The sequence below is a fragment of the Mustela putorius genome, unplaced genomic scaffold (genome assembly GCF_011764305.1).
Source record: "Mustela putorius furo isolate JIRA1106 unplaced genomic scaffold, ASM1176430v1.1 tig00001584_pilon_pilon_pilon, whole genome shotgun sequence".
NCBI lineage: Eukaryota > Metazoa > Chordata > Mammalia > Carnivora > Mustelidae > Mustela > Mustela putorius.
In genome coordinates this window covers 1,053,494-1,078,384 of record NW_025421806.1, presented here as the reverse complement: position 1 = coordinate 1,078,384, position 24,891 = coordinate 1,053,494, and the positions used below count along the sequence as shown (strand labels likewise).

Here is a 24,891-nt window from a genome sequence, read left to right as displayed (position 1 = left end):
ACTTAACCAACTGAGCCACCCAAGCGCCCCATGATATATATTATTTCTAAGTAGCATCAACCTGTGTACTGTCATTTACGTTTTTTACTTAATATATTCTGGGTATCTTTTTCTCTTGGTGTATATTGGTCTATTACATCTTTTATAATAGCTACAGAACAATGTATCAGAGGAGTAGACCACTCTTTAGTATTTGAACCAAATACACAAATCTGAGTTTTTTACTTGCTTAAGAGCTTTACTGGCCAATCACAGTCTGTCCAAGTAGAGCAGATTACTGATAACTTACATGGTTTTGAGAAGTATAAAGTTTAGGGCTTAGTTTATTTTTTGCAGCCATGGTGGGTTGGCATCAACAGTGGAAGAGGATGAGTTGGATAAGACAGTTAACGATTGGTTGGTATTCTGAAGTGTATTTGTTGAAGTGTGCCCTGTTGGCTGGCTTTCAGAAGCAAAGGCCTGTCACTGACAGGTTGGCTTGTAAAAACATAGTCATCAAGACAAGTTGTTTTTATCTGGGTTTAAAATTAGTTCTTGTTGTTCCATACCTGTACAAATGTCAGGTATTGATAAAACAATTTAAAACTGTCTAGGGGCTATTTTAGTATGGCTACGGAATAATCAGTCTTTTGCTATTGGTATATGAACTTTTTATTCTTGGTGAGATCAAGGATTGTCCAGATCTTTAACAGTGTTGTTGATTCTTCCTAAAGCTAAGGTTTGGGGTCACCTGGATTGGCTCAGTTGGTTCATCCTCTGTCTTTGGCTCAGGTCATGATCCCAGGGTCCTGGGATTGAGCGCAGTGTAGGGCTCCCTGCTCAGTGTGGAGTCTGCTTCTCCTTTTCCCTCTGCTGCTCCCCCTGCTTGTATGCTCTCTCTCTCAAATAAATAAATAAAATCTTTAAAAAATGATAATAAAAAAAAAAGATAAGGTTTGACCTTTTTCTCTTTGAAACTGAAGTCTGATTTTCAATTCCAGTGCCAGAGGAAGGGAAGCAGGCTCCCTGCTGAGCAGAGAGCCCGATGCGGGGCTTGATCCCAGGACCCTGAGATCATGACCTGAGCCGAAGGCAGCGGCTTAACCCACTGGGCCACCCAGGCGCCCATCAGTCAACAAAACTCTTAAATATCTTTATGGTTTAGCCACTGTCCTAATGCATTTTACAACCATTAACTCATTGAATCCTCAAAACAAGCTTAATAAGTGCTATAAACCTGATTCTGCAGATGAGGAAACAGATACAAGTTAATTGTCTTGCTTGAGATAATAGCTCATGAGTGGCAGAGTTGGGAGTCAAACCCAGGCAGTCTAGCTTCTTGAGTGGATATCCTTAACCATCACTCTTCTGTGCTGCTGCTTTTTTTCTTTTTTCTTTTTTCTTTTCTTTCTTTCTTTTTTTTTTTTTTAAAGTAGACTCCACATCCAGTTTGGAGCCCAAACAGGGACCTGAACTCATGACCCTGAGATCAAGACCTGAGCTGAAACCAAGAGTCAGACTCTCATCTGACTGAGCCACCCAGGCTCCCCTTCCATGCTGCTTTTCATATTGTTGCATATGATATGTTCTTTATAAATTTTCATGCAACTGGGGATGCCTGGGTGATGCTCAGGTCATGATCTCGGGGTCCTGGGATTGAGTCCCATGTTGGGCTCCTCGCTCAGTAGGAGTCTGCTTCTCCCTCTCTCCCTGTCCCTACCATCCATCCCCTTTCATGGTCTCTCTCGCTCACTCTCTCAAATAAATAAAATTAAAAATTTTTTTTTCATGCAACTATACCTAGTTACTCTGCAAAAATTTCTTTTAATATATTTAGTAGTCTAGGAAGACATTTTGGGAGACTGAAACATTTGGCTACATGGTCAATTTTAAATTTTATTGATTATTTGTTTCTAGAATGGACAATCTAATTTCCCCCATAAAAATGTGATAGAGGAGGTTACATTTTCAACTTACTGTGAAATTCCCAGCTTATTAATGGAGTTTTCACAGTCTTATCCAGATATTGATTATATAGCTATATAATCATTAGTAAAACTTTCTAAAGTACAAACAGATTTTGGAGATGAGATTGATTAAATGGACAAGATAAAAGGGTGTCTGGGTGGCTCAGTTAGTTCCCTTGGCTCAGGTCATGATCTTGCCATCCTGGGATCAAGTCCTACATCTGACTCCCTGCTTGGTGGGGAGTCTGCCTGTCCCTCTGTAATTCCTCTCTGCTCATGATCTCTCCCTCTCTCTCTCAAATAAATAAATAAAATATTTAAAAAAAAATGGACAAGATAGGAGAAGTCTCCTAACTTACCTCTTTTATTCTGTCCAGCCTACCTTTTCAGGGCTTTTCAGAGTTGTTTTTCTAAAATATACATCTTGCTGTTATTTTAATTAAATACTATTCTCTGTTGTCTACTACTATTATATATCTACTATTATCACCTAAACAAAGCTTCAACCTATCTTCATTCAGTCTTGTTTTATCTCTTGTAGTTACAGCATGCATCCCACTAGCCATACCCATCTATATCCTTATATCCTTAACTGTCACTCTTTTTTTTTTTTAAAGATTTTATTTATTTATTTGACAGACAGAGATTATAGGTAGAGAGAGAGAGGGAAGGGAAAGCAGGCTCACTGCTGAGCAGAGAGCCCGACGCGGGGCTCAATCCCAGGACCCCGAGATCATGACCTGAGCCCAAGGCAGAGGCTTTAACCCACTGAGCCACCCAGGAGCCCAGCTGTCACTCTTTGCACCACATTTATTCAGGCTTTTTCCTCTGCTTGTATCTATCAGAGAACTACTCAGGCAACACCTAACCCCAGTACCAGTACATAGCAGCACTCAGTAAACGTTGAACAAGTGAAGTCTTTCCTGTTTTTGTTCAGCAGACTAAATCACTTTTCTTTACATAAGAACATATTGTTGGGGCGCCTAGAGCCCCGTGTGGGCTCTCTGCTTAGCAGGGAGTCCACTTCCTCCCCTCTCTCTGCCCGCCTCTCTGCCTACTTGTGATCTCTCTCTCTGTCAAATAAATAAATAAAATCTTAAAAACAAACAACATACTGTTAAGTGTTATAACATGATTCTTTCTTAGATGGATTTTGGGGTGGGGTGTGGGTGAGATTATTTTCACCTCTACGTCCTCAGTATCCAACCTGAAAATGCTGAATAAGATTTTGAATGAATAATGAGAAAATAGGCTTATTTACATTTTAACTTTCAAGAACCGATTTGGGATCTTACTACTTTTGGTGGGAGGCAGTCCAAGATATATGTATGTTTGTTTGTTTTTGCTCACCTACTGCTGCTTGGTCATTTGAAAACCAGCACATGATTTCTTATTTAATACTTCTTAGCTGTAGTTTGAGAATATCCTAAACATTATCTTTTTGAGTCCCAGTGAATATTCCAGAATTCTCCTGACCTTGGATCTTAGGAATCTTCAGGAACAGAAAATGTTTAAGGCAGAGAATAGAAGCTGAACTTAAGAGTGATCAAACTGCCCCCCTTCACACCATACCTTTTATGCTGTCTGTGGAGAGACTGTTCTGTAAAGGAAGCAGTTGTGAACATCTTTATCTATTCTCTTCTCTCAAGTACCAGGAATGCATGACTGTGTAACTAGTTTAGCTGTTGTACTTCCTTAAGATTTCAGAGCTAATCAGAAAGGGTTTTATTTAGCCCTGTTTTGCTCATTCATGAATGCTGAGCTCTAGGATCAAGACAAATAGAAAAATTTTAAAAGCATATAATACAAAATAGCCAGGGAGAAGCATTTAGATTTCTATACTTATTTTTGCTACTTTAGTGCTTTCAATGTAAGAATTTTGTTCTCATTTAATTGCTGATTCTAAGTTTAAGCTCAAGTTGAGTATTTCAGTAGCACTGAGAACAGGTGATATAACTTGTCCTGTTACAGAGTGAAAAACCATTCAGTAATACAAATTTGGGCAAAATGTATTGGCAATTGGCTCCTTGGTCTTTTATTTATTTATTTATTTATTTATTTATTTTTTAACTTACTGTCCTGTGTGGGACTTGATCCTACGACCATGACCCAAGCCTCAGATAGAGGCCTAATTGGTGGCGCCACCCAGGTGCCCAGCTCCTTGGTCTTTTAATGAACTCCCAGTAAAAGAGCACTTGAAATTTTTGGACCCCACTTAGCATTTTGGGAAGATTTTACTCTATTTTTAAAGTCTCTCTGGTTGGCCTGCTAAATTTAAAAGCAAATACTAAGTTTTGCTATAAATGTTATCTGGGGTTCTGGTTATGTAGATAGAGCTGCAGGAAAATGGGTTACCTAAGTACCTTGGCTTATCTTTCTTGTTTATGTATGCTAAAAATTTCTGACCAAGAATTCCTTAAGGCATTTATAGGAAACATTTTTAAGAACTTTTTTTTTGTGGTATTTATAATTTGTAAAGCTTTCGTATATAGTTTCATATATTGTTTGAGGTATTTTATTGTTCCAAAGTGCTGTGTTACTTTATTGTCACTTTCAGTTGTTCATTGCAAGTATATAGAAATAGTTATTTTTGTATATTATTAACACTGCATTCTGCTACCTTCCTAAACTCATATATTTGCTCTAGGAGCTTTTTTATAAATTCTTTGGAATTTTCTTCATAGATAGTTGTCATCTGTGAATAGAGATGGTTTTAGTTCTTCATTTGTAATCTGTATGTCCTTTATTTCCTTTCTTTATTGCATGGGCTAAGACCTCATTTCAGTGTTGAATAAGAGTGATAGGAGTGGACATCCTTGCATTACTTCTCAGCTCAGAGGGGGGCGCATTCAGTCTTTCACCATTAGGTGTAATGTTATCTGTAGGGTTTTGTAGATAACCTTTATCCGGTTAAAGAAATATCATATTTCTATGTTGCCGACAGGTTTGTTTTTTTTTTTAATCATGAATTAAGTGTTTACTTTTTCTTTTTTTTTTTTTAAGATTTTATTTATTTATTTGACAGACAGAGAACACAAGTAGACAGAGGCAGGCAGATAGAGAGGAAGGGAAGCAGGCCCCCTGCTGAGCAGAGAGCCCGATATGGGACTCGATCCCAGGACCCTGAGATCATGACCCGAGCCGAAGGCAGCTGCTTAACCCACTGAGCCACCCAGGCGCCCAAGTGTTTACTTTTTCATATGCTTTGCCTGCACCTGTTGAGATGATCCTGTGTTTTTTCTTGCTTAATCTGTTAAATTAGACATTTTACACAGTGTAAAATGATATACGGTTTTAAAATGTTGAACCAGTCTTGAATTTCTGTGATAAGACACACTTGGTCATGATTTGTTATTCTTTTTTATATATTGCTGGATTCCATTTGTAAGTACTTTGTTGAGATTTTTTATATCTTTGTTCATAAAGGATATTGGTTTGTAGTTTAATTTTTTAAAATGTGTTTGTCTGGTTTCTGTATCAGACAGATATTCTGTATCTGCTAGTCTCATAGGATGAATTGGAAATTATTTCCCCTTACTGCATTTCCTATAAGAATTTATTTAAATTAGTGTTATTGCTTCCTTAAATACTAGATAGAATTTGCCATTAATGCTGTCTGGCTCAGGAGACTTCTTTCTGTAAAGATTTAAATAAAATTAAATTTTTAAAAAGCTTTTATTTTTAAGTAATCTTTGCACCCAGTGTGGGGCTTAAACCCACAACCCTGTGATCAAGAGTCATATACTCTACCAACTGAGTCAGGTACCCCAAAATTCAGTTTCTTAATAGGTATGGGACTATTCAGGTTATATATTTCATCTTAAGTAGGTTTGGTACTTTGTGTTTTTGAATTATTTGTCTATTTCATAGAATTTGTTGAATTTTGTGAGCATAAAGTTACATATAATATTTTCTCATCATTCTTTTAATATTGGTAGGATTAGTAGTGCTGTCACCTGTTCTGGTCTTAATACTTGTATTTATACACTCTATTTTTTATTGGTTTGACTAGGGATTTGTCAGTTTTCTTGACCTTTCAGAGATCTAGCTTCTGGTTCTATTAATGTCTCTAGTTGATTTCACGTTTTTCAATTCCAATGAGTTCTACTTTTATCTTAATTCAGTTTTTTTCTGCTAACATTTGGTTTAATTTCTTCATTTTCTAAATTTTGTTAAGCAGAAGTTTACATCATTGAATTGAGGACATTCACCTTTTATTTTAAATTATTATTGAAGTGTCATTGAATACAATATTGTATTAGTTTCATCTGTACAAGGTAGGGATTCAACATCTATATACATTACAAAGTGATAACCACAGTAAGTCCAGCTACCATCTGTTGCTGTACAGTGTTACAGTATTATTAACTATATTCCCTGTGTTGTACATTGTACCCCCATGTTTTATTTATTTAATTTAGTTAATTTATTAAGATTTTATTTACTCAATTGAGAGAGAGAGAGAGATCTCAAGATACACAGCAAGAGAGGGAATACAAGCAGGATAATGGGAGAGGGAGAAACAGGCTTCCTGCTGAGCAGGGAGTCCAATGTGGGGCTTGATCCCAGGACCCTGGGATCATAACTTGACTTGAAGGCAGACACTTAGTGACTGAGCCACCCTGGTGTCCCTGTCTTATTTATTTACTTATTTTATTAATTTTTTTTTTAAGATTTTATTTATTTATTTGACAGAGATCACAAGTAGGCAGAGGCAGGCAGAGAGAGAGGAGAAAACAGGCTCCCGGCTGAGCAGAGAGCCAGATGGGGGGCTTGATCCCAGGACCCTGGGATCATGACCTGAGCCGAAGGCAGAGGCTTTAACCCACTGAGCCACCCAGGCACCCTGTCTTATTTATTTTTAACTGGAGATTTGTTCTTTTAATCCATTTCCCTTATGTTGTCTGCTGCCTCCTTCCCTTCTGACAACCACTAGATTGTTCTTTTTCTTTATGAATCTGTTTCTCTGTTTGTTTTTTAGATTCCACATGTAAGTGAAATAATTCAGTTTTTGCCTTTCTTTGCCTGACTTATTTCACTTAGCATAATACCTTCTAGGTATTGTCCATGTTGTTGCAAATGGCAAGATTTTGTTCCTTTTTTTATAGTTGAGTAATTCTTCATTGTGTATATATATATACACCACATTTTCTTTATCCATTCATCTGTCTAAAGACACTTAAGTTGCTTCTGTATCTTGGCTTTTGTAAATAATGCTGCATTGAACATGGGTGTGCATATACCTTTTTGAATTAGTATTTTCATTTTCTTCAGATAAATACCCAGAAGTGGGATTGCTTGATCATATAGTAGTTCTATTTTTAATTTTTTGAGGGACCTTCATACTGCTTTCCATAGTGGCTGCACCATTTTGCATTCCACCAAGAGTGGCCAAGCGTTCCCTTTTCTCCATATCCTTACCAACACTTGTTATTTTTCTTTTTGATGTTGATCATTCTGACAGGTATGAGGTGATAATCTCTTTGTGGGCTTGATTTGCATTTCCCTGATGATTAGTGATGTTGACTCTTCATGTGTCTGTTGGCCATCTTTATGTCTTTGGAGAAATGTGTGTTCCGGGTCCTCTGCCCATTTTTTAATTGGATTGTTTGCTTTTTTTGATAATGAGTTGTGTGAGTTCTTTATTTTGGATATTACCCTTTTATACCACTTGCAAATACCTTCTGTTTGGTAGGTTACCTGTTTGTTTTGTTTCTTTCACTATGTAAAAACTTTTTAGTTTGGTGTAGCCCCATTTGCTTATTTTTGCTTTTGTTTTCCTTTCCTGAGAAGATCGATCCCCCCCAAAATATTGCTCAGACAGATGTGTAAGAGTTTACTGCCTAAGTTTTCTAGAACCTCTAGGAGTTTTAGGTTTCCATTTTTTTTTAAATTTTTAATTTTTAACATATAATGTATTATTAGCCCCAGGGGTAACAGGTATGTGAATTGTCTGTCAGGCTTACACACTTCACAGCACTCACCATAGCACATTAGGTATCCATTCTTTTTTTTTTTTTTTTTTTTTAAGATTTTATTTATTTATTTGACAGAGAGAAATCACAAGTAGATGGAGAGGCAGGCAGAGAGAGAGAGAGGGAAGCAGGCTCTCTGCTGAGCAGAGAGCCCGATGTGGGACTCGATCCCAGGACTCTGAGATCATGACCTGAGCCGAAGGCAGCGGCTTAACCCACTGAGCCACCCAGGCGCCCCTAGGTATCCATTCTTAAAAACATTTAACTTTATATTCTCTTTGAGTTTTTTTGTAATATGGTAAAAGAAGGTGGTAATTTCATTTTTTTGCATGTAGTTGTCCAGTTTTCCAGCACCATTTTTTGAAGAGACTGTTCCTCATTGTATATTCTTGTCTTGTCAAAGATTAATTAACCATATAAGTTAAGTTTATAATTTAAACACTTATACACCATATAAGTGTGAGTTTATTTCTCGACTGTTCTGTTCTATTGATTTGTGTGTCTGCACTTGTGTTAGTACCATACTGTTTTGGTTACTATACCTTTTATTTTCGTGTAGTTTGAAATTAGGGAGTATGTGATGCTTCTGGCTTTTTTGTTCTTTCTCAAGATGGCTTGGGCTATTCAGGGTCCTTTGTGGTTTCATAGAAATTTTCAGATTATTCTAATTCTGTCAAAAGTGCCATTGGTACTTTGATAAGAATTGGGTTGAATCTGCAGATTGCTTTGGGACTATGGACGTCTTAACTGTATTCTTCCATGAGCACAGTATATATTTCCATTTGTTTGTGTCCTCTCCAGTTTCTTTCGTCAGTGTTTTTCTTATAGTTTTAAGAGTACAGGTCTTTCACCTCTTGGTTAAATTTATTCCTATGTATTTTATTGTTTTTGATACAATTGTGAATAGAATTGTTTTTCTTGGTTTCCTTTTTAAAAATTTTTAAAATTTAAATTCAATTAACATATAATGTATTATTTGTTTCAGAGATAGAGGTCAGTGATTCATCAGTCTATATGATACCCAGTGCTCTTTACATTGCTTGCCCTCCTCACTCTCCCATCACCCAGTTACCCCATCTCTCCCACTCTTTTCCCCTCCAGCAACCCTCAGTTTGTTTCCTGTGATTAAGAGTCTCTTACAGTTTGTCTCCCTCTAATAGAGTTGTCTTTTATTTTTTTCATCTCTTCACCTATGATCCTCTGTTTTGTTTTCTGAATTCCACATATCAGTGAGATCTGTGATAATTGTCTTTCTCTGATTGGCTTATTTTGCTTATTAGCATAACACCCTCTAATTCTATCCATGTCGTGTTTTTTTTTTTTTTAATTTTCCATGTTGTATCTTTGATGGCTGAGTAGTATTCCATTGTATGTGTGTATGTATACACACACACACACACATCTTTCTTATCCATTTATCTGTCGATGGACATCTGGGCTCTTTCTGTAGTTTGGCTATTGTGGACATTGCTGCTGTGAACATTGGGCTGCACATGCCCCTTCGGATCACTACATTTGTATCTTTGGGGCAAATACCAAGTAGTGTAATTGCTCTATTGTCAACCTTTTGAGGAACCTCCGTACTGTTCTCCAGAGTGGCTGCACCAGCTTGTGTTCCCACCAACACTGTAAGAGGGTTCCTCTTTCTCTTCATCCTAGCCCACATCTATTGTTTCCTGACTTGTTAATTTTATTTATTTATTTATTTATAAGAAATATTTATTTATTTGACAGAGAGAGAGGAGGAAGCAGGCTCCCTGCTGAACAGAGAGCCCGATGCAGGGCTCGATCCCAGGACCCCAGGATCATGACCTGAGCTGAAGGCAGAGGCCTTAACCCACTGAGCCACCCAGGCACCACTGACTTGTTAATTTTAGCCATTAGCCATTCTGACTGTGTGAGGTAGTATCCATTTATGGCTTTGATTTCTATTCCCTGATGCCGACTGATGTTGAGCATTTTTTCATTTGTCTGTTGGCCATTTGGATGTCTTTGCAGAAATGTCTGTTCTTGTCTTCTGATCATTTCTTAACCAGATTATTTGTTCTTTGGGTGTCGAGTTTGATAAGTTCTATTTTTTTTTTTTTAAGATTTTATTTATTTATTTGACAGAGATCACAAGTAGCCAAGGAAGGCAGGCAGCAGAGAGAGAGGAGGAAACAGGCTCCCCGCTGAGCAGGGAGCCCGATGTGGGGCTCTATCTCAGGATGCTGGGATCATGACCTGAGCCAAAGGCAGAGGCTTAACCCACTAAGCCACCCGGGCGCCCCAGAGTTTGATAAGTTCTTGATAGATTTTGGATACTTACCCTTTATCAAATACGTCAGTCTCCAGTATCTTCTCCTTTTGGTTTTGTTGAGTTTCTTTTGCTGTGCAAAAGCTTTTAACTTGCCAAAATCTTAATAGTTCATTTTGCCTTTGTTTCCCTTGCCTTTGGAGAACTGTCTAGCAAGAAATTGCATGCGAGGTTGAAGAGGTTGCTTCCTCTGTTCTCAAGGATTTTGATGGCTTCCTGCCTCACATTTAGGTCTTTCATCCATTTTGAATCTGTTTTGTGTATGGTGTAAGAAAATGGTCCAGCTTCATTCCTTTGCATGTGGCTGTTCAATTTTCCCAGCACCCATTTGTTGAAGAGACTCCCCCTAACATTGGATATTCTTTCTAGCTTTGTCAGAGAATAGTTGACCATAGAGTTGAGGGTCCATTTATGGTTTCTCTGTTATGTTCCATTGATCTTTGTGTCTCTTTTTGTGCCACTACCATATTGTCTTGATTACAGCTTTGTAATATGGTTTAAAATCTGTGATTGTGATGCCACCAGCTTTGGTTTTCTTTTTCAACATTCCTGTGGCCATTTGGGGTCATTCCTTTGGCCATTTGGGGTCTTTTCTGGTTCCATACAAATTTTAGGATTATTTGTTCCACCGCTGTGAGAAAAGTTGATGGTATTTTGATAGGGATTACATTGAATGTATAGATTGCTCTACGTAGCAAATAACAATATTTGTTCTTCCAATCCATGAGCATGGAATCGTTTTCCATTTTCTTTTTTTTTTTTTTTTAAAGATTTTATTTATTTATTTGACAGAGAGAGATCATAAGTAGGCAGAGAGGCAGGCAGAGAGAGAGAGGAGGAAGCAGGCTCCCTGCTGAGCAGAGAGCCCGATGCGGGACTCGATCCCAGGACCCTGAGATCATGACCTGAGCCGAAGGCAGCGGCTTAACCCACTGAGCCACCCAGGCGCCCCGTTTTCCATTTTCTTAGTTTCTTTTCTGACAGTTCATTAGCATATAGAACTGTAACTGATTTGTGTGTATTAATTTTATATTGCAACTTTACTGAATTGATTCTGATAGGTTTTTTTGGTGGAGTCTTTAGGGTTTTCTGTATATGGTATCATGTAATCTGCAAATAACGACAGTTTTACTTATTCTTTCCCAATTTGGATGTCCTCGCCTTCTTCCTTTATCCTTCCCTACCCCCTCTTTCCCTTTGTCCCTTTCTCTCTCTCTCTCTCTTTTTTTTTTTAAGATTTTATTTATTTGTCACAGAGAGAGAGCGCAAGCCAGTGAGCCCGAGAACAAGCAGGGGTAGCAGCAGGTGGAGGAAAAAGCAGGCTCCCCTCTGAGCAAGAAGCCCAATGTAGAACTCAATCTCGGGACCCTGGGATTATGACCCGAGCCAGGCATCTCTCTCTTTTCCTTTTCCTTTTCCTTTCCTTTTCCCTTTCCTATTGATGTGGATACAACCTCCAATACTATGTTGAATAAAAGTGTCGAGAGTGGGCATTCTTTTCTTGTTTCTCATCCTAGAGGAAAAGTTTACAGCTTTTCAGAATTAACTATGATGTTACCTGTGGCTTTGTTACATATGGCCTTTATTATGTTGTGATGTGTTCTCTTTCTACTTACTTGGTTAAGAGTTTTTATCATAAATGGGTGTTGAATTTCATGAAATGCTTTTTCTGCATCTTTTGAAATGAATATATCATTTGTCCTTCATTTTGTTAATGTGTATCCTTGTTGCTTGATTTGCAGATTTTTTTTTTTTAAAGATTTTATTTATTTGACAGACAGAGGTCACAAGCAGGCAGAAAGGCAGGCAGAGAGAGGGAGAGGAGGAAGCAGGCTCCCTGCAGAGCAGAGAGCCCAATGCGGGACTCGATCCCAGGACCCTGAGATCTTGACCTGAGCCGAAGGCAGCGGCTTAACCCACCGAGCCACCCAGGTGCCCCGATTTGCAGATTTTTAACCATCCTTACATCCCCCCAATAAATCCACATTGATCATGATGTATATGATCCTTTCAATGTATTGTTGAATTTGCTTTGCTAACATTTTATTGCAGGTCTTTGCATCTGTGTTTGTGAGGGATATTGACCTATAATTTTCTCTCTTTTTTTGTGCTGTCTCTGTCTGGTTTTGGTATTGGGATAATTCAGGCTTTGTAGAATGTATTTGGAAGCTTTCCTTCTATTTTTGGAATAGTTTGAAGAGAGTAGGTATTAACTCTAAAATGCTTGGTAGAATTTGCCTGTGAATCTACCTGGTTCTAGACATTTATTTTTTGGTAATTTTTTGATAACTGATTCAATTTCATTACTAGTAATGGTCTGTTCACATTTTTTCTTTCTTTAAAAGGTTTTATTTATTTATTTGACAGAGAGAGAGAGAGAGAGAGCACAAGTAGAGGAAGCAGCAGGCAGAGGGAGAAGCAGGCTTCCCATCAAGCAGGGAGCCCAATGCAGGGCTCAATCCCAGGACCCTGGGATCATGACCTGAGCTGAAGGTTGCCGCTTAATAACAACTGAGCCACCCACATGCCCCTGTTCAGATTTTCTATTTCTTCCTGATTTAGTTTTGGAAGATTGTATGTTTCTAGGAGTTTATCCATTCCTTTTAGGTTCCCCAGTTTGTTGGCATATAATTATTTATAGTGGTCTCTTAAGATTGGCTTTCTGGGGGGCGCCTGGGTGGCTCAGTAGGTTAACCCTCTGCCTTAGGCTCAGGTCATGATCTCAGGGTCCTGGGATCGAGCCCCGCATCAGGCTCTCTGTTCAGTGGAGTGCCTGCTTCCCTTCCTCTCTCTCTGCCTGCCTCTCTGTCTACTTGTGATTTATGTCTGTCAAATAAATAAATAAAATCTTAAAAAAAAAAAAAAAGATTGGCTTTCTGTGGTATTGGTTATAACTTCCCTTTCATTTCCGAATTTATTTGTGCCTTTTCTCTTTTAGATGCATCTGGCTAGAAGTTTATCAATTGTGTTCATCTTTTCAAAGAATAAGCTCTTAGTTTCATTGGTCTTTTTTTTTTTTTTTTTTTTTAAGATTTTATTTATTTGACAGAGAGAGATCACAAGTAGGCAGAGAGGCAGGCAGAGAGAGAGGAGGAAGCAGGCTCTCGGCCAAGCAGAGAGCCTGATGCGGGACTTGATCCCAGGACCGTGAGATCATGACCTGACCCACTGAGCCACCCAGGCGCCCTTCATTGGTCTTTTTTATTGTTTTTTTAGTCTGTATTTTACTTTCTTGCACTCTGATCTTTATTATTTCCTTCCTTTTACTAACCTCGGGTTTGTTTATTCTTCTGTTTCTAGTTCCATTAGGTGGAAGTTTAGATTGTTTATTTGAGATTTTTCTCGCTTCTTGAGATAAGTCTGTATTGCTATAAACTTCTCTCTTAGAACTGTTTTTGCTGTGTCTTTTTACCCATCCTAGTGGATTTGAAGTAGTATCTCATTATTCGTTTGATATGCATTTCCCTGAGGCTAATGATGTTGAGCATCTTTTCTTGTGCTTATTGGCCATTTGTTTATCTTTTCTGGGAAATGTTTATTCACAAGCTTTGCCTGTTTTTTTCAGTTGAGTTACAGGGTCCCCTTGTTCTTTGAAAGTAGAATGCTCCTAAGAAAACTTTTATAAGGGGTGCCTAGGTGGCTCAGTCACTTCTTCAGCTCAGATCATGATGTCAGGGTCCTGGGATCAGGCTCCACATCAGGCTTCCCTACTAAGAGGGGAGCCTGCTTCCCGCTCTCCCTCTGCTGCTCCCCTGCTTGTGTACTCTGTCAAATAATAAATAAAATCTTTTTTTTTTTAAGATTTTATTTATTTATTTGAATGAAGAAATCACAGGTAGGCAGAGAGGCAGACAGAGAGAGAGGGAAGCAGGCTCCCTGCTGAGCAGAGAGCCTGATGCAGGGCTTGATCCCAGGACCCTGAGATCATGACCTGGGCCGAAGGCAGAGGCTTTAACCCACTGAGCCACCCAGGCACCCTATAATAATAAATAAAATCTTAAGAAAAAACTTTATAAGCCAAAGTGTTTGGCTTATAAAAAATTTGAGTGTTCCTCAACCCCAAACATAACTTGTTAGGCTTTTCTAATACCTTAGGGCTTATCTTGTTAACAGATACACAACGAAATCCAGGTAAAGCTCAGATGCTCAAAGACACAGTTCAAAGCTATGGTGGTGAGTTGCCAAAGGAGCTTGGCAGTGCTAAATTTGTTGCTCAGGATGTATGTCACTACTTCTATTAACAGCTTGCTGCAAAACAAACATTAAATTCCATTTTCACTTTTGTGTTTCTTTCACAGAAGTGAAAATCCTCTTCAATACATTTTTTTTTCTGTTAGTGACAACAGGTACTAATGTTCTTTTATGAAAGAAAAGTGGTGTGATCTGAACTTCTGGAAAAGCAAAGGATACCTGTATTCCTCTTTATTGTTTAGTTGTAAACATTCTTTTTCTTCAGATTTAAATTTTTTTTTTTTTAAAAAAGGATTTATTTATTTATTAGAGAAAGAGAGAGAACAAGAAAGGGAATGTAGCAGAGGGAGTAGGATTGGGAGAAAAAGGCTTCCTGCTGAGCAGGGAACCTGATGCAGGGCTTGATACCAGACCCTGGGATCATGACTTGAGTGGAAGGCAGATGCTTAATGACTTAATGCCTCTGATTTAAATATTTTTAAAGAGAGAGGGTGAACCAGTGCAGGGCCAGGTTGTAGGGCGGGTGGCAGAAGGAGAAAGAGTCTCAAGCAGACCCCTGTTGAGTGCGCGGCCAGATGCAAGGCTCAAGCCCATGAGCCTGAGATCGTGAACTGAGGCGAAATCAAGAGTCGGATGCTTAGCTGACTGTGCCACCCAGGCGCCTCTAATTATAAACATTCCTTGCATATTCCAGATACGTATTCCTTACCAGAAAAATAATTCGAACATATTTTTTTTCATTTTGTGGGTGTTTTTTTTCCCCCGTTTTCTTTATGGTGTGTGTCTTTTGTTCCTTCTCATATTCCTATATCGATGTATGTTACACCTTTTTGTAGTTGTCCCACAGTCCTTGGATATTCTGTTTTTTTTTTTTTTTCTTCTTCAGTCTTTGATCTCTCTGCTTTTCAGTTTTCATGAATTCTTTTGATATAACCTCTAGCCCAGAGATTCTTTCCTCAGCTGTATCCTGTCTTAATAAGCTCATCATAGGCATTCTTCATTTTTGTTACAGTGTTTTTTAATCTCTAGCATTTCTCTTTAGTTCTTTCTTAGGACTTCCAACTCTCCGCTTACATTGGCTTACATTGGCTGTCTGTTTTTGTATGCTACCTACCAAATTCATTAATATCAACTTTAGAATATTAATCAGAGTTTTAAATTCCCAGTCTGATAATTCCAAAATATGTGCCATATTTTTGGTTGTGATAATTATTCTATTTATTTCTTATATCTCTTTCTTGTATGCCTTGTGTTTTTTTTTTTTGATAGCTGGATATGATATACCCGGATATAAGGAACTCTGTAAATAGGTCTTAGTAATACGTTGGTAAGGTGTTAGGGGAGAGGAGAGCATTCTCTACTCCTGTGTTTAGGGCACAGTCTTTCAGTGAGCCTTTTTTGCCTCTGGATTGTGAACTTACCACAAGAGTTTTTCAGTCTCTTTCTCTTTTTTCTTCTTGTCCAAATTTGTTCTTTTTCAAGACTGTTTGGACTATTCTGGGTCCCCTGAATTACCACCTTACATGAATTTTAGTACCAGCTTTTCCCTTTCTATAAGGAAGGAAGCTGGAAATTTCCGTTAAATCATGTTGAATCTGAAGATCAATTTGTGGAGGATTGCTATCTTAATAGTATTAAGTCTTGCAGTTCATGAATACACAGTTTCTTTCCATTTGTTTGGGTCTTTAATTTCTTTCAACAGTGTTTTGTATTTTACAGAGTATAGGTTTTGTGCCACTTTTGTTAAGTTTTTTTTAAAGTATTGTTTTGATGTTATTGTATATAGTATTTTCTTCATTTCAGTTTATTTAGAATTATAATTGATACTGATCTATTGATCTTGTATCTTTCAACCTTGCTGAACTTGTTAACTTGTTCTAATAACTTTGAGTGGATTTGTTTGAATTTTTCTTTTAAAGATTTTATTTATTTATTTATTTGAGAGAGAATGAGTGAGAGAGAGCATGAGAGAGGAGAAGGTCAGAGGGAGAAGCAGACTCCCCCAGGAGCTGTGAGCCCTATGCGGGACTCTATCCTGGAAGTCCGGGATCATGACCTGATTGGAAGGCATTTGCTCAACCAACTGAGCCACCCAGGCGCCCTGTTTGAATGTTTTATATACAAGATCACGTCATCTGCAAATACATATAACTTTACTTTCTTTCCGACCAAGATGCCTTTTGTTTCATTCCCTTGCTCAGTTGTCTTAGTATCTTCAGTGTAGTTTTGAACAGAAGTACAGAAGAGAACAGACATCCATGTTTTGTTACTGAAATTAGGAGAAAAGCATTCAGTCTTTCACTGTTAAGTATGTTAGGTTTTTTTTTGTTTTTTTTTTTTTTTGTTTTTAAGATTTTATTTATTTGACAGAGATCACAAGTGGGCAGAGAGGCAGGCATAGAGAGAGTGAGAGAAGGAAGCAGGCTCCCTGCTGAGCAGAGAGCCCTACGTGGGACTCGATCCCAGGACCCTGAGATCATGACCCGAGCCGAAGGCAGCGGCTTAACCCACTGAGCCACCCAGGCGCCCTGTTAGTTAGGGTTTTTAAAATCAATATTCTTCATTAAATTGAGGAATTTACCTTGTATTCCCTTTTTGGGTATTGTAAATCATGAAGGGGTATTCAGTTTTTAAGTTATTCTCTTGTGATTGTCCTGGGGACTATAATCAACATCTTGTAACTATAGTAGATTACTTAATACCATCTTAATTTCAATAGTATACAAAAATTTTGCTTCTGGGCTTAAAGTTGGCTAACAGAACATGAAAAGATGTTCAGCATCACTAATCATCAGGGAAATGCAAACCAAAACCACAATGAGATATCATATCACCTCACCCCTGTCAAAATGACTAAAATCAAAGACACAAGAAAGAACAAGTGTTGGAGAGGTTATGGAGAAAAAGGAATCTTTGTGCACTGTTGATGGGAATGCAAACTGGTGCAGCCACTATGGAAAACACTATGGAGGTTCCTTAAAAAATTAAAAATGGGGCACCTGGGTGGCTCTGTTGGTTAGGCCTCTGTCTGCCTTTTGGCTCAGGTCATGGTCTCAAGGTCCTGGGATTGAGCCCCAAGTAGCAGAGAGCCTACTTCTCCCTCTCCCCCTGCTTGTGCTCTCTCTCTCTGTCAAATAAATTAAAAAATCTTGTTTTTTTTCTTTAAGATTTTATTTGTTTGACAGAGAGAGATACAGTGAGTGAGGGAACACAAGCAGGGAGTGAAAGGAGAAGCAAGCTCCCTGCCGAGCAGGGAACTAGATATGGGATTTGATCCCAGGATCCTGGGATCATGACCTGAGCCAAAGGCAGATGATTAACGACTGAGCCGCCCAGGTGCCCCAAATACATTCTATTTTATCACCATATGCTCCTGTAATTCCACCCCTGGGTATTTACCCAAAGACTATGAGAACACTAACTCAGAAAAAAATATATACCCCTGGGTTTATTGCAGTATTATTTAAACAGTAGCCATATGTGGAAGGAACCCATGTGTCCATGCAAGATGAATGGATATTAGAGAGTATGGGATGTGGTGCTTGGGTGGCTCAGTTGTTTAAGCATCTGCCTTTGGCTCAGGTCATGATCCCAGGGTCCTCCCTGCTCAGCGGGGAGCCTGCTTCTCCCTCCCTCTGCCTTTCTTTCCAGCGTGCTCTCTCTCTCTCTTCCAAAGAAAGAAATAAAAATCTTTTAAAAAGAGAGAGAATTTGTGTATATACATATACATGTGCACAAAAAAAGAATGTGGGGTATGTGCACACACACGATGGAATATTACTTAAACTTAAGAAAGAATGAAACTTTCCATTTGTAACAACATGGATTGATCTAGAGGGTATAATGCTAAGTTAAATAAGTCAAAGAAGGACAAATACTATGTGATTTAACCCATATGAGGAATTTAAGAAACAAAGTAGGCTTTTAAATATAGAGAACAAACGTGGTTACCTGAGGTGGGCGTGGCTGGGTGAAATAAGGTGAAGGGAATTAAGAGTATATATACTTCTTGTGATGTGCATTGCGTAATATATAGAATTGTTGAATCATTGTGTTATATATATGAAACTAATATAACACTGTATGTTAATTATACTGGAATTAAAAAATAAAAATTTGAAAATTTTGCTTCTCTGATCTGATCCCTTCCCTTTAGCCACACAAATTATAGCTTGATACATTATGTGCCCATCAACAGATTTATAATTATTACAATTTGTAATTGTCTTTTAAATCAGATAGGAGAAAAAGTTATAAACCAAAAATATTTATAATGTATGCTCATTATGAGTTCTTTGTTTTCATTTGTCTAGTAATGTCTTAATTCACCTTCATTTTTTGAGGAATAATTTTACTGGATATGGAAATTTTGGTTGATAAATTTTGTTCTTTTGGCACTGTTTTCTGGCTTCTGATTAGAAGTTATCTATCTTATTGAGGATACCTTGTGCATGATTGATTGTGTCGCTTGCTTTCAAGATAGTATTTGGCTTTCAGCAGTTTATTTATGATATATATATATATATGTGGATCTCTTCGAGTTTAGTCTCCTGGTAGTTGTTGAACTTCTTGTTTATGAGGCTTAATATCTTTCATTAAATTTGGATGTTTGGGGTCTTTATTTTGCCTGATTTTGGGGGCTGGGATTCCCAGTAATGCATATATTGGTTTCTGAGCCGTAGAGTTTTATTTCTTTAGATGGAGTAATCTAAATTGACCTACCTTCAGTTTCACAGATTCTTTTTTCATCTTATTCAGAGCTACTGTTCAGCCATCTAGCTTTTTGTTGTTGTTATTGTACTCTTGCACCCCACAAAATCTTATTTTTCTTTTTCCTCAAAAAACTGTTCAGTTTAATTTTTGTAATTTCTCTTTATTGATTTTCACAGTGTGCTGAAATATCTTTTTTCTCATACTTCCTTAGTTCTTTAGCCATGGTTTCCTTTAATTCTTTAAACATTTAATTCAGCTGATTTAAGGGCTTCTCTGGTAAGTTCAGTATCTGGGCTTCCAGTTTCTTTTCCTTTTTTCTTTTCTTTTCTTTTTTTCTTTCCTTTTTTTTTTTTTTTTTAAGATTTTCATTTATTTATTCGACAGAGACACAAGGGGAGAGGGAACATAAGCAAGGACAGTGGGAGAGGGAACAGTGGGCTTCCAGTTTCTGTTGATTGGGTTTTTAATCCTTTTGTATGGGCCATAGTTTGTAAGGTGTTTTTTTTTTTTTTCCTCCCGTGTTCTATAGTAGTGTGTTGAAAACTAGATAGATATTTAAGTAATAAAATGAGGCAACAAGAATTTTTTTATTGCTGTTTATTGTTACTGTTTCCTTGCTTAATTAGTTTTCTGACCTGATTCTGTTTTGTCTATATTCTTGTTCTGCCTGTAAAGTCTCCACTTAGTTAGCTAAGTGATGAGCTAATGATTGAACAGCGATTTCCTTAGTTTGATTTGATTTCCTGGAACCAACAAGTTCCCTGGGCATTGTAGAGCAGCTGTGTGTGCATGTTGAAGCATGCCTTAACACTCACCTAGGCAGTTTTGAACTCTGCCTTAGCCTTTAGTTCCTCCTTGTGCAGATCCTTCAGGTTCAGGCAAAGATAATAGTTTTGGACCTTCTAATGAATTCTTAGGACTTTACTGAGCATGTGTATAGCCTGGGCATATGCATAGCACTGCATATGAGCCCAGTCTTCTAGATTCTTAGGAATTTGTTAGAATTTTTCAAAGCCCTTATTAAATTTTTTGGTTAGTCTGTTGTTCAACCTAATAGGCAGCTTTGAAGTTCCGTATTTGTCTATCATTGTTGTCAACAAACACACTCAAGAAAATTATTTTCACGCCATCCAAGCTACAGATCAGGTCAAATATAGACAACCTTGCAAGTGAATTTTTCTAGAGAACCATTAAAAAGGTCAGATAAGTAACAATTCTTGGAGATTAAGGCTTTGAAGAAATTTCAGCACATTGTGGCTGCTTGTCTTCACTTTGAGTGTAATTTGTTAGTTTTAAGGTTACCATAGCTCTGGAAGGCAGGCACGGGACTGGGGCAAGTTAAAACACCACAGTGTTCACTATTCTTATTGAGGGTCAGCTCTTTTTCTTAAATAGATGCTCTTTGAATTCCTAGAAACCTTTGGTTATTTTCTACATTCTGAAAATTCATTCTTAAAATTCTTGCCAATTTTCTCATTGCTTTTATTGAAGAAAGAAATTTTGTGTCTTGACATGCTATGTTGGTTTTAACTTATTTACTCCTAGCTTGTCTTTTCTGTCTCTTCCGCAGGCTCTTCTAGTATACTGTTAGATGAGGATCTTTTGGGGTTTTTCATATTTGAAGTATGGGATACTGCCAAGGACAGTCACTTCAGTTATTTATAATAGCAAAAGACTGAAAACAACCTTAAGTGTTTCAAAATATAGAAGTCGTTTTTTTAAATGATTTGTCTATATATTCACATAATGGAACATTACATAGTCACTAACAGCTATGTATTCAGAGACTGTTTTGTAGGAAAATGTATGATTATAGACAGGAGAAGAGTATAAAATGCAGTATATTTGAGTTTTTGAAAATAAGTTTTATAAGGAAATAAATGTGTACACCAAAAAAAAAAAAACAACTGCTGGAAGGAGCTGTATCAAAATAGTAGAGAAAGACCGTCTTTCAGAGAAAGACAGTTATCATACAATCTCACTGATATGTGGAATTTGAGAAACAAGACAGAGGATAATAGGCGAAGAGAGGGAAAAAATGAAATAAGACAAAACCAGAGGGAGACAAATCGTAAGACTATCTCAGGAAACAAACTGAAGGTTACTGGAGGGGAGGAGGGTGGGAGAGGTGGTGTGGTTGGGTGAGGGACATTGGGGAGGGTATGTGTTAAGGTGAGCACTATGTATTGTGTAAGACTAATGAATCACAGGTCTGTACCCCTGAAACAAATAATATATTTATGTTAATATATGTATTATATATAATACAGATGATATATATTATATTAATATATATTTATATATATGATATATTAATATATATATTTATGTTAATAAAGGATAATGCATGATCAAAAATGGTAGCTTTTATTATTTCTGGGTGGTAGTTAGGTGAGTTAAAAATTATCTTTGTTCTATATTATGTACCCCATAAGGTGGTGGTAATTATTTTTGTGATGAAGTACAGTAAAATTAGTGTGACACACCTATACCTATACTGTTTTTCACTCATATGAGTTTAATTAAAAATTGTATGGCTTTTGAATTTTGGTGATTAACAAAAGCTCATATAAATATTTGAGGAGATGCTTTAAGAATGTGCTAATAATAACTCTGACATTGGGGCTAACAAAATACATATGAGCAGTTGTTAATCCTAAGAATCTACTCTGTAGAAAGGAGTTTTTTTTCACTGGGATATAATAAGGTGAATTATTAGGCAGATGAAAAACCTGTAGTCTGATTTATTAGCATTTCATTTTTTCTCTTTTCAGGCGCATATTAAATTTCCTATTGACTACCCATATTCACCACCTACCTTCAGATTCTTGACCAAAATGTGGCACCCCAACATTTATGAGGTAAGAGACATATGATGTGAATTTCTCTGAAGATAACACTTTTTAGATACAGTCCTTTAAAATAACCTTTATATCTCCATATGCTGTGGTTAGTCTGTAGCCACAAGGGAGTGTTCATGGTTCCCCACTTTTAGTAATCCCTAGTTTAATTATTCAAAATTGAGGGTAGTTTTATTTTACCAGTGTATGTTATATTTAACAATACAGTTTTAAACCTTTGTTCCTTATTGCTAAGATTATAAAGCCTATGTGTTAAAACTTGCATTTAAAAAAATTAGTATATAAAGTCATACAGATTAATTTGTGTACCTATCCTCTAGCATCACAGTAATGGTCACCTGTTGCTATGATCAGAAATTGAGCTTTTTAGGGGAATTTATCCCACATTTGAACCGGTCTGCTTTTAGGAATTGCTGCAGAACAGTTGAGAGTCTGTTTGAGAATGAATCCAAGGTGAGGTTCTTCTCTTGGAGAAATTCACAAGCCTGAGGGAATCATTTCTAGTTTTTTTGGTGAAATGTACTTAGCCTTGGGCTAATCTGTAAGGATGGTAGAATGATGCATTTTGTTTCTCAGGATACTTATGTCAGGATCCTATAAAATATCCTTAGAGTCTACTCCTTTACCATTCTGTAATATTTTTCATTGTAATGAGGTTCTGAGGTGGTTTCATTTTATTGAAGCTGTGGCCCAAACATAAAATTGCTTTTTAAAATTTACAGCCATTAGTCTTTTATTGGCCTGGTGTATATTGGGAAGCTCCTTTGCTCTAGAAACAGAGCAATGTCATCTTTGAATCGCTTGTATGCAAGCGATGAAGAACTTTCTCTAGAGTCCTGAATTTGGATCTCCATCTGTATAGCACACTGGAGCAGCCTTAGTGTTTTTCACGACTTGCTTTTTCTTTGAAGTGTTATCTTCACTTCCCCCCCTTTTCTGTTTATTTATTATTTATTTGAGAGAGAGAGAGAGAAAATCTATGTTTGGGGTGGGGGGTTCGGGAAGTGGCAGAGGGAGAGAGAGAATCCTAACAGACTCCCAGCTGAGTATGGAACCTGACACAGGGCTCAGTCCCCCAACCCTGAGATCATGACCTGAGCTGAAATCAAAAGTCAGTCGCTTGGGTGCCTAGGTGGCTCAGTGGGTTAAGCCACTGCCTTCGCCTCAGGTCCTGGGATCGAGTCCCGCATTGGGCTCTCTGCTCGGCGGGGAGCCTGCTTCCCCCTCTCTCTCTCTCTGTCTACCTCTCCATCTACTTGTGATTTCTGTCTGTCAAATAAATAAATAAAATCTTAAAAAAAAAAAAAAAAAAAGGCAGTCGCTTCGCTTTAACTGACTGAGCCACCCAGGTACCTACCCCACTTTTTTTTTTTTTTTTAGAAGCCAGGAGGGGTTGAGGGAGAGAGACCTACAATCTTAAGTAGACTCCTTGCCACCGAGGAGCCCCACGTGGGGCTCCAATCTGACAACCCTGAGTTTTTTTTTGTTTTTTGTTTTTAAGATTTTATTTATTTATTTATTTATTTGACGGATCGCAAGTTGGCAGAGAGGCAGGCAGAGAGAGAGAAGGAAGCAGCCTCTGCTGAGCAGAGAGCCCGATGCAGGGCTGGATCCCAGGACCCTGGGATCACGACCCGAGCAGAAGGCAGAGGCTTTAACCCATTGAGCCACCCGGGCGCCCCAACCCTGAGATCTTGACTCTAATTAAGAATGAGACGTTTGACTGAGTTACCCAGGCACCCCTCTTTTCTTCTTTAAACAGAACAAGCTGGTGTTCAAAAGGTGATTTGTGGTTACATTTCCAGAAATAAGCTCCCAGAATATTGCTATAGTATCTTTGGTATTTGACATAATCATAATATGAATAAACAATAGTAAATACCTTATATTATTCCGTATAACTAAGTTACCCATTATAGGAGAGAGACATGGAAGCAATTTGCTGTTTCATAAATTCAAAGTGAGTTCAATACACATAGAAATATTTTTGTGTCTCTGTCCATGTAATATATATGTATATATATTATTTATTTATAGATATATATATTTTTTTTAAGATTTTATTTATTTAAAAGATTCTATCTATCTATCTATTTATTTATTTACTTGACAGACAGAGATCACAAGTAGGCAGAGAGGCAGGCAAGGAGAGAGAGGAAGGGAAGCAGGCTCCCTGCTTCGATTTCCTGCTTGATCTCAGGACCTTGGGATCATGACCTGAGCTGAAGGCAGAGGCTTTAACCCACTGAGCCACCCAGGTGCCCCTAAGATTTTATTTATTTATTTGACAGAGATCACAAGTTGGGTGGAGAGGCAGGCAGAGAGGAGGAAGCAGGCTCCCTGCTGAGCAGAGAGCCCGACTTGGGGCTCCATCCCAGGACCCTGGGATCATGACCCAAGCTGAAGGCAGAGGCCTTAACCCACTGAGACACCCAGGCGCCCCTATTTATAGATAGATTTTAGATAGCAAGAGAGAAGTGAGAAAATAAGCTTCTGTTTTGCTTTTGAAGACTAATTTACCTTAAAGCGGTATATTCACTTGTTTCCATCTCAAGTTACCTAATTCCCAAACCCCTCATGTAAGAAACAAAAAACAAGGAAAGGAATTGAAAACTGAAGGAATAAAATATAGGTGACCTCACCTTTCCACTATTTTCACACTATTAAGGTAGGCTATTTAGTTCTGTCTCTTTAATATTTAGCATTGGATCATTATTTTCAAAAATATTTTTCATATTCATAAAAATATTTTTGGTGGTAAAATAATGCAGGCTCCCCGCTGAGCAGAGAGCCTGATGCGGGGCTTGATCCCAGGACCCTGAGATCATGACCTGAGCCGAAGGCAGAGGCTTCAACCCACTGAGCCCCCCAGGTGCCCCGTGATGAAAGAGTTTTTGATAGGGGCTCCT

General features: G+C 37.8%; 1 protein-coding gene across 1 annotated transcript in view; it reads left to right on the top strand.

Annotated features, from left to right (window-relative positions):
- The window catches only part of UBE2R2 (ubiquitin conjugating enzyme E2 R2), a 115,172-nt gene that overhangs the window by 62,264 nt on the left and 28,017 nt on the right, over positions 1 to 24,891 (top strand). The window contains exon 2 of the mRNA XM_004765331.3: positions 21,896 to 21,982. Coding sequence (XP_004765388.1) covers positions 21,896 to 21,982 — 87 coding nt within the window. The remainder of the gene's footprint in view (positions 1 to 21,895; positions 21,983 to 24,891) is intronic.